Source organism: Aulonocara stuartgranti (assembly GCF_965226115.1).
Source record: "Aulonocara stuartgranti genome assembly, chromosome: 18".
In the NCBI taxonomy this organism is placed as follows: Eukaryota; Metazoa; Chordata; class Actinopteri; order Cichliformes; family Cichlidae; genus Aulonocara; species Aulonocara stuartgranti.
This window is the reverse complement of record NC_138954.1, coordinates 25,034,321-25,044,974: the sequence shown is the minus strand read 5'-3', so window position 1 is coordinate 25,044,974 and position 10,654 is coordinate 25,034,321. Positions and strand designations below refer to the sequence as shown.

The following is a 10,654-nucleotide window of genomic DNA, read 5'->3' as shown; positions in this document are numbered from 1 at the left end:
CCTGCGTTATCGAACAGGCAAAAAAGACGTACAAAGTTATAAAGTTGACTCTCTCCAGTTGACAGCAGATCCCCGACCTCAAACACCATGGTTTTACTGACAATGGTTGCTCGTGTGGCAGACGGACTTCCGCTCGCTGCGTCTGTACAGGAGGATGAACAGGTATGAATGAAAGCTGAGCCCCTCGTATGGAGATACCTGCACATCAAACTGTTCTTTAAACAATAATAGTGTGCTCTTTTTTACACGCTTGGTGCTCTAGAAGATAATGTCGCGATTTTATTTCAGCTTTAGCTAAAGTTGTAATTATTGAGGAACACTGAGTGTATCGTATTTTATACAAACAACTGAAAGTTGAGTTGAACATAAGAGCAGTTTGTTCTGGTCCCAGTCGACAGAAAAATGTCTACAAAGTGCTAATGTCATGTCTTTTTAAATTTAACTGTGAAACCTGTTAGTTTAGATTTTAATGTGGTGGACTATTCTGTATGCAACTGTGGGGATCTGAACTTTAAAGTGATACTTTATTTAATAGCTGTATTTAAAAACCGAACATCAAATGCAGGAGGAAAAAAAGTGATTTAAGTAACTTTTAACGTGGCGTGGGAGTGCCAGACGGGGTGGTCTGAGGATTTTAAAAACCTGCTGATCTACTGAGATTTCTCCACACAACTATCTCTAGGTTTTAAAACAAGAAATTAAAAGAGAAACATAAAATATCCAGTGACTGTTAGAATGTCCAGACTGGTTCAAGCTGACGGTAAGGCAACAGTATAATTAATACAATCATGTTATGCAGAAGAGCGTGCCTGAACGTGCAACACGTCAAACTTTGAAGCAAAAAGGTTACAGCAGCAGAAGACCCCACTGGGTACCACTCCTGTCAGCCAAAAACAGCAAACCAAAGCAACAATATAAGATGGTATGGATTACGCAGTATAAAGTGCACAAATGCAAACTCTTTCTGTCTTTAGCGTGCTTTACTTAAGGAGAAAACGAAATCTCCACTCTATGGCAATAGACAACTTATGAACATTGGTGAAGCTGCAATATTGTGAACAAACATTCAGCAAGTTGTTGAATGTTTGGACGTGAGCACGTGTGAACATTGACTACAGCGACAGAACAGGACAATAACTAAATTCCTACATTCTCATGGATCCACATAAGTAATAGGGAGGAAAGGGACAAGGTCCAAACAGTAATTGAATATCCCTGAACTGTGAACCTGAATTGAGTCCCCTGATTACTGCAGAGAGCAGGCCGCATCACCAGTGGTTGTTAGGTTTAATTCTCTGTATCCAGCTACAGGCTTTTCTGTGGATGTGATTCTGTAATGAAACTACAGATCAATGAATGACCTTTTGAACATATTGTTTACACTGTGTGGGTAATATGCAATGACCAAACGACTAAAGTAATTAAATATGAATAAGAATGAGCTTAAGTCTGTTTTTATCTGTCTTTGTCAGTCAGAAAGAGATCTCCAGCAGTACCAGAGCCAGGCCAAGCAGCTGTGCCGTAAACTGGACGCTCAGAGTCCAGAACGCTGCACCCTCGAGGCTGGGGACATGAACTTTCAGTAAGATCACTCAGCATAGAACATTTTGTAGATAATTTTGGTGAGCTTTAACTTGAATCACAAAGGTCATAAAATCATTAATGGTTTGGCCTCATTTTCAGCCTTTTAATATCCCAGGGTGTGTGCTACCTGTCCCTCTGCGAGGCTTCTTTTCCCAGAAAGATGGCTTTTGCATACCTCGAAGACCTCAGCAATGAGTTTTATGACCAGTATGGAAGGAGAATACCCACAGTAACCAGGCCCTACTCTTTCATAGAGTTTGGTGAGACTGGTGTTAAAAATCCTTTAATACAGTACATTTGAAAAGTATTCACAGCTCTTTACTTGTTCCACATTTTTTCATGTTACAGCCTTATTCCAGAATAGATTAACTTTATTTTTCACCCCAGAATTCTTTACACAATACCCCACAATGGCAAAGTGAAAAAAGTCTGCAACAGAAATTTAAAGCAGCGACAATCTGTAGCGATGGTATTGGCCAGGTGATGCTTAGACATGATGCTTGGCATTCAGGCCAAAGAGTTCAATGTTTGTTTCACCAAACCAGAGAATTATGTTTCTCAAGGTTTGAAAGTCCTTCAGGTGCATTTTGGCAAACTCCAGGTGGGCTGTCATGTGCCTTTTACTGAGTGGCTTCCCTCTGGTCACTCTACCAATCTGTCCTGATTTCTGGAGTGCTGCAGAAATGGTTGTCCTTCTGGAAGATTCCCCCCTCCCCACAGAGCAATGCTGGAGCTTTGTCTATCTGTTTTTCTGCACCCTTCACAAGATCTGTACCTCGACACAATCCTGTCTTGGAGGTCTACAGACAACTCCTTGGAGTTGGGCATGGCTTGGTTTGTGTTCTTGCATGCACTGTCAAGTGTGGGACCTTATATAGAAAGATGTGTGCTTTTCCAAATCATATCCAATGACCTGACTTTACCACAGGTGAACTCCAATCAAGGTGTACAAACATCTAACAGATGGTCAGTGGAAACAGGATGCGCCTGAGCTCAAAATTGGGAGTCATTGCAAAGCCTGCAAATATTTATGTGTGTTATTTTTAGATTGTTTTATTTGTTACAAATTTTCAGGACTTTCAATCTTTTTTCACTTTGCTATTATGTCATTTTGAGGTGAAAATGAATTTAATCTATTTTGGAATAAGGCTGTAATGTGACAAAATTTAGAATAAGGGAAGTGCTGTGAATACTTTCTGGATGCATCGCAAACAAATAAGTGACACTACTCACTTTCTACAAAAAGAAAGAAAATTTTTATAGTATCCTACATGTTGTTCCAGACACCTACATCCAGAAAGTTAAGAAGTCATATGTGGACAGCAGAGCTCGGAGGACCTTGAGCAGTGTTAACACAGAGCTGCAGGACATCCAGAGAATTATGGTTGGAAATATTGAGGAGGTCCTGCAGAGAGGAGAAGCTCTTTCTGGTAAGTACTAAAAAAGAACTGGATGATATTCAGAAAATAATGGTGGCAAATATTGATGAAGTCCTGCAGACACTCTCTCTGTGGTAAGTGTAGCCAGTGTTGGTAACACATGCCATCAAATGGGAGATTCTGATCAAAATTACCAATCAGAACAAAATTAATGCTTCCTTCATCCTATTTGTTTCTCAGCTATCTGCACAAAAGCCAGCAATCTCTCCAACATGGCAGAAAAGTACCACAAGGATGCCAAATATCTCAACACTCGCTCCACCTATGCTAAGTTTGCGGCTGTGGCAGTGTTGTTTGTCACGCTCATCTTCTACGTGCGTTTCTGGTGGCTCTGATGTACGTCCAGACAAGGATTTCGACACGAAGCTGGAGTTTCTCCTCGAAGAGCACTTAAACTCATGTTACAGTCTGTTATTACCAGGGTGCCTTGAAACAGTCTTAAAGACTGTTTCAGTCTTACGGACCTGTGTTGAATGTAGACGTTCTTTCTGTGATTTACTCAGTCGTGGGTTATACAATAGAAGTTGAGCTGTAAGTCTTTATTGGGATGTTTAATGGGCTTTTGTGTGATAGAAAGGCTTTTATATATAGTAAATGTGCATACTGGAAACATTAAAGGGGACCCATCAGGCTCATTTATGGTTTCATATTTATAGCTTCAGAGCAGTTTTGCGTGAGTCAAAGATCAAATGAAGCTTCTTGATCTTACGCTGGGCCTCAATTAAATTTCATGCAAGCTTCACCTTTTTTAGCTGACTTTTTTCTCATTGGCTGCTGCTCATTAGCAGGTGGGTCTGTGCTCACAGGCAGAGCTGTGTGCCCGAGGTGACCAGATTAGAGATCTGCACTGTTATATATACAAGAGAAAACAAGCATGACAGGTCACCTTTAAGAGCAGAAAGAGTTCGTGTTTCTACACACTGATGTTGGAGATTCTGTTAGCGTGTTAGCACTGATGAGAATCCATGTAAGCATGTGCAGGGGTTAGAGTCTTAAAACTGTGATCAAATGTGAATGTTTGTTTACAAAGTTTACACAAGCGTGAGAAAGTGTTATTAAAAATGTTAAATATTTATCAAGAAATCAATCTGCTTGACTTTTCTTTATATGACACAATTTATGTGAAAATCTTCAAGGCTTCAGTGCTGACGTGAAGTGAATAACACTGATTATCTCTTCATCGTGGCAGCTGTTAGTGGGTGGGGATATATTAGGGAGCTAGTGAACATTTTGTCCTCAAAGCTGGAAAAATGAGCAGGTGTGAGGTGTTCTCGGTCTGCAGTGGTTAGTATCTATCAAAAGTGATCCAAGGAAGGACCGGTGGTGAACCAGCGACAGGGTTACTGATGCACTTGTGGTCCAATCCAACAGATATGCTACTGTAGCTCAAATTACCCAAAAAGTTCATGCTGGTCCTGATAGAACCGTGTCTGAATACAAGGAGCATCACTTACCAGGGAACACCTGGCAGCATGATGCACAATGGGAGGAAGGCAAGCTGGTGGAGGCAGTGTGATGCTTTGGGCAATGCTCTGCTGGGAAACCTGTCATTCATGTGGATGTCACTTTGACACGTACTACCTTCTTAAGTAGAAGACCATGTGCACCCTTCATGTAAACAGCATTCCTTGATGGCTATGGCCTCTTTCAGCAGGATGATGCGCCCTGCCACAAAGCAGGAATTTGAGAAGCACAACAGTGAGTTTGACGTGTTGATTTGGCCTCCAAATTACCCAGATATCAATCCAACTGTGTCAGCCAGTGTGGTTGTGTTGGTCACTCTCATACGAACAACACGCCCGTGGTGATACTACGATCAGTTCGGGCAGGTTGTTCCATCTTCTTCACTCCCAATTCTGGAGGTAGTCTGATAAAATCCAGCTGTGCTTTTGTGATTAATTGTTGTGGTTGATTGATTTCTCTCTCCTCTGTTTAATTTTAAACAAGTTTTTGACAGATTCATAAACTGTACTTTCTTATTTTTAGGTCAGGTCATCTAATAAATTTCTTCAGAACTGTAAAGACTTTAACTGCTATTTCAATTGATCACATACAAGTTTGCAACTTGGTTTAAACAATTAACAAATTTCTAAAGTATTTGTGCTTTCTTGTTTTTAGTACAGAGCGTCTAATAAATTTGTTAATCCCTCTTTAGACAAACCAAGCAGCTCGTGTTTACACAAACTCAGAGCAAACAAGAAAAACAGAAAAAGCGAGTCGGACCAGCGAGGCTGAGCTGCTTTTTATGATTACTTTTATGAAAATCACTGAGCTCTGACTGTAAATGAAGAAAGACAACAAAGACTCTGTTCATTTTTAAACTGTATATAAAAGATATACAGCCAGCCACTGTGGCATCACCCTCTGGTTTCCTGTTCTTTAATTAGACTAATAAGTTGTAAGTTTGTGCCAACATAATATTAAGGCCTCGTTAATCGGTTGTAGAGACGTTTAAATATCCTCTTTTTATTGCAGAAAATGTTTTTGATTAATATGCTTCATTAATTTGTTTGAATTTATAAATAGTCTCATCTACTGTTTATTTGCCTGCTGTGATAGCAACGTTGGTCTTTCACCTTCTGAGTCTGTATGTGTGCCAAAGTACTTAAAACGTCCTGATATACTTCCTGTTGCAGTAGCAGGATGTCATTAGTTATGAGTACTTTGGTATGTGTTTACAGTACTGTGCAAAACTCTCGAGACATTCCTCATTTGTATTTATTTTGCTTCCAAGGAACCAACTTTAAATTATATCTTTAGGCACTTTGTTACAGCTTCCTGTTGCAAAAAAATATAATGAATAAATGAATCAGTGAAAAATATCAAAGATTGTCAAGACTGACAAACATAAAATAGTATTTTTGCACCAACAAGGTGATTCCTAAAGAGCAATTAGTTAGAAACTTGGCCTCAGCATGGTGTACTGTGTGTTCTTAAGAAATGTGAGGAAACTGTAGATAGAGAGAATTTAAACAATAAAAACTAACAATAATAACTGGTGCACAGTGTAACTTTTTTCTCTTCTCCGCTGCTGGGTGATGGACCACCATCGGTACAGGTGATAAACCAGTTGTATCACATACTTTGCACACTGCCTCTGACTGACAGCAGAGCTCACTGCAGGCAGACGAGCCATCCCTCGATTTCCATCGGACAGTCAATACGCTCTCCCGGCTGGATAATAAACTCCCCTAGCTGACGGCAGATCCTCAACTTAAAACACCATGATTTTGCTGACAATGATCACTCGTGTGGCAGATGGACTTCCGCTCGCTGCGTCTGTACAGGAGGATGAACAGGTATGAATGAAGGCTGAGGATCCCAGTATGAAGATACCTGCACACCAAACTCCTCTTAGAAAAGGATTTGTTTCTTACACTTGGTGCTCTAGGGGATGATCCATGAGTTTATTGCAGCTTCAGCTCAAGTTGTAATTTATTGAGCAGCACTAGGTGTAAGATGTTTTACAAATGAGAAGCGACTGAAAGTTGAGCTGAATATAAGATTTTCTGGTCCCAGAAAATCCTGCAAAAGTACTAATGTGATGGAATATGTGCTAATAACATGATGCGAAACTTAGGAGTCTATCTCTGCCTGTAACTGTGGGGATCATTTTATTACAAGAAATAATCAGATGCAATATTAACAAGGCTGGTTCAGATCACACCGTTACCTCTTTATAAAGTACCCCATTATCAGGTTTAATTATGCAAATAATCCAGATAGAGAGACTACCAGACTGTGATTTTCCAGTGAATGAGAGCAAATATTTTTGTAAATATTTTTGTAATTTCACACAAAAAGCTTTAAAAGGAAAAGCATGAAAAAGAAATGTATCTCAGTTTTCCTCCACACAGACATTTTGCAGGTTCCACATGTGAACGACTCTCTGATGAGAATAATGTATACATGCTCTCATCAGATAGTGTATTATGTACATGTGTTCAACTGCTCATTAATGTAAATATCTAATCACCCAAACACATGACAGCAACTCAATGCACTCTATGCATTTAGACATGGTTAAGATGACAACCGAGCATCAGAATGAGGAAGGAAGGTGATTTAAGGGACTTTGAATGTTGAATGATTGTTGTTGTCAGACAGGCTGCTCTGAATATTGTAGGAACTGATTATTTGTTGGGATTTCCCCACACGGGAGAGGATTATAAAGAATGACCAGAGAAAGAGAAAAATAGCCAGTGAGCAGTATAATGATCAGACTGGCTCAAGCTGACAGGGAAGGCGACAGAAACTCAAATAACAGTTTTTCAAATTCATAGTATGAAATAAAGCATCTCTGAATGCACAAAACATCATATCTTGAAGCAGACAGGCTACAGGAGCAGAAGACCGCATTGGGTGCTGCTTCTGCCAGCTAAGAACAGGAAACTGAGGCTACAATTTACACAAAACTTTCCCAAAGTCATGCAACAGAAGATGAAAAATGTTGTCTGGTCTCATAAATCTTTGTTTCTGCAGCAACATTCAGATGGTAGGCTCAGAATTTAGCATAAAAAACATGCAGGCATAGATCTATCCTGCTTCGTGTCAGTGGTTTATTCTACTGGTGGTGGTGTAATGTTGAGAATATTGGCACAGCTGAGCATCGCCTATCCCCTACCCAACCCTGTGGCTTGTCATGTCTGTCATAATGTTGTGCTGTGGCCATTCATGTGCTTTTTTTTGTGCAGAGGAGTTTTTTTGTTTCCTGTTCTCGTGCTGTCCTACCATGGAAGCACAGCATGAGTGGAGGTCTCTTTTTTTCCTCTTGTACCCTCCCGTTGTTGTGTACATTTCAGTGTTCTTTTCTGTAACGCTACCGATCTCCGACTTGTAACCCCATGTGATGTCTGTGTTATGTGTGTAAGGTCGGGGAGGGGAGGGGGGTCCCATTTTCACTGCACGGCAACCTGCTTGTGACAAATAAAGCTTGATTAATTCTGATTCGTTTAAACACCACCTGAGCATTGTTGCTAACTGCATCCACCCTTTTATTGGCACATTTACTGATGGCTGCTTCCAGCAGGATAACACACCATGTCCCCCAGCTCATTTCATATCAAACTGGTTTCTTGAACATGACATCAGATATTAATCCAATAGAGCAGCTTTGGGATGTGATACAACAGAAGAGTCACATAATGGTTGAGCAACCAACTGAGTTGCTGTCATGTCAACTTGGACCAAAATCTCTGAGGACAGTTTCCGGCACCTTCTGACGTTGCACCATAACGAATTAAAACAGTTTGAAAGGTAAAAGGATCCAACATGGTACTAGCAAGGTGTATAATAAAGTTTCTGAGTTTGTAGGCATTGCTTCTTGAATTTTATACTGTTTACACTGTGTGGGTACTTGGTGATGAATGCATAAATGACTAATCATTTTAACTTTAAGTGAGATAAGAATGAGCTCAAATCTGTTTTTATCTGCCTTTGTCAGTCAGAAAGGGACCTCCTGCTGTACCAGAGCCAGGCCAAGCAGCTGTGCCGTAAACTGGACGCTCAGAGTCCAGAACGTTGTACCCTTGATACCGGGGACAAGAACTTTCAGTAAGATCACACATTTTGTTGATAATTTTGGTGAGGTTTAACTTGAGTCAAATATAACTAATGGTTAGGCCTCGTTTCAGTTTTTTAATATCCCAGGGTGTGTGTTACATTATCCTCTGCGAGGCTTCTTTTCCCAAAACGATGGCTTTTGAATACCTCGAAGACCTCAGCAAAGAGTTTTATGTCCAGTATGGAAAAAAAGTACCCACAGTATCCAGGCCCTACTCTTTCATAGAGTTTGGTAAGACTGAAGTCCAACATCTTTTATCACACAGAGACATGGCGCTAATCCCTGTAAACAAATAAAATGAACATTTTTATAGCATCTTACATCTTGTTCCAGACACATATATCCAAAAAGTGAATAAGCCATCTGTGTCGATCAAACTCCGGAAGACCTTGGCAAGTACTAAAAAAGAGCTGGAAGATATTCAGAAAATAATGGCGGAAAATATTGCTGAAGTCATGCAGAGAGACCCTCTCTGTGGTAAGTGTAGCAGGCGTTGGTAACACATCCCATCAAATGGGAGGTGCTGATTCTATTCAGAATTATGTAGACAATTTGTTATTATTCCAATTTACAAATTACAATGTACATGTATTCAGAGATGTTCAGTTCATCCCAATGTTTCGATTTTATCCCCTCAGATATTGCCAAAAAAGTCAGCAACCTGAGCAGCTTTTCAAAAAGTTGTCGCAGCAACGCCAAAGATGTCAACACCTCCCCCGGCTATGCTAAGGCTGTAGCTGTGGCTGTGTTCATCACACTCATCATCTACATGCGTTTCTGGTGGCTCTGATAGACGCTGGGACAAGGACGTCTCCTCGACCGGCACCTAAACTAATCATACATTGTGTGCCATATACAGCCCACTTTGATGTGAAGTGAGCCGGACCAGTGATAAACATATAAAGTTACAGAATAGTTTCCTTTTTAGCCAACTTGCTTCACATTGGCTTTCCCTCATAAACAGGTTGGTGGAGCTTCTGGCAGCATTTCAGCACTGATGGAGAGTCCATGTAAGCATGTCCAGATGTTAGAGTCTTAAAACTGTGATGTTTGTAATTAAAGTTTAAACAAGTGTGAGAAAGTGTTATTAAAAATGTTGAATATTTACCAAGAAATCAATCTGTTTGAGTTTTATATATGACAGTTTATGTGAACATCATGAAGGTTGCAGGCCCTTTCTATATATACACAAAGAGGGTAAAATAAGTATTGAACACCTCACTAATTTTCTAAGTAAATATATTTCTAGCGGATCTATTGCTATGAAATTCTCACCATGTGTTGTTCAGTTTCCCCACACAGGAAGCATCTTGAAGCTGTAATCACCAACGAAGGCTTTTGTACAAAGCATTCAATTATTTTCAGTATGTACAACACTTTTCCCCCTCTATCATTCCCATTACTACACATAATTTATGACCATCTGTGGTTTGATGTTCTTGTGTGGATTGGACAGGTTTTTACTGACATATGGTGGGAATTTCATGTCAGTAGCACCTTTAGAAATGTATTTACTTAGAAAATTGGTGACATGTTCAACACTTATTTTACACACTGTTTATACAGTGGTGTGGAAAAGTCTTTTATCCCATTCCTGGTTTTCTTTTTTGTATGTTTGTCATACTGAAATGTTTCAGATTGTCAAACAAATTTAAGTGTTAGACAAAGATAACACAAGCAAACACAAAATGCAGTTTCTAAATGAAGGTGGGGGGATTACCCTAAGAGCACAGCGACAACTCATACAAGAGATTACAAAAGACCACAAGAGACAGAACGACATCCAAAGAACTGCAGGCCTCACTTGTCTGAGTTCATAACTCAAGCATAAGAAAGAGACTGAGCAAAAATGGCATCCATGGCACAGTTGCAAGACGAAAACGAAGAACAGGAAACCAAACGAAAAGAAGCATCATGCCAACATTAAAATATGGCAGTAGTTGTGTGATGGTCTGCAGATTTTTTGCTGCCTCAGGACTGGAAGACTTGTTGTGATAAATGGAACCATGACTTCCTTCTACCAAAACATCCTGAAGAAATATATCCAGCCATGTGTCCGTGACCTCAA

At 40.0% G+C, this 10,654-nt stretch overlaps 2 protein-coding genes across 2 annotated transcripts; both read left to right on the top strand.

The window, feature by feature from the left end:
- The first annotated feature begins 53 nt into the window (after window positions 1–53).
- On the top strand, window positions 54–4,110 carry LOC309694437 (vesicle-trafficking protein SEC22b-like). The gene is made up of 5 exons (XM_082514528.1): window positions 54–162; window positions 1,473–1,582; window positions 1,684–1,844; window positions 2,868–3,014; window positions 3,204–4,110. The coding sequence occupies exons 1-5, from the start codon at window positions 88–90 to the stop codon at window positions 3,356–3,358; spliced, it is 648 nt and encodes a 215-aa protein (XP_082370654.1). The 5' UTR covers window positions 54–87; the 3' UTR covers window positions 3,359–4,110.
- A 2,056-nt stretch (window positions 4,111–6,166) lies between these two features.
- Window positions 6,167–9,667, top strand: LOC309694438 (vesicle-trafficking protein SEC22b-B-like). Its single transcript, XM_082514529.1, has 5 exons — window positions 6,167–6,322; window positions 8,467–8,576; window positions 8,657–8,817; window positions 8,920–9,063; window positions 9,225–9,667. The coding sequence occupies exons 1-5, from the start codon at window positions 6,248–6,250 to the stop codon at window positions 9,374–9,376; spliced, it is 642 nt and encodes a 213-aa protein (XP_082370655.1). The 5' UTR covers window positions 6,167–6,247; the 3' UTR covers window positions 9,377–9,667.
- The last annotated feature ends 987 nt before the right edge of the window (window positions 9,668–10,654 follow it).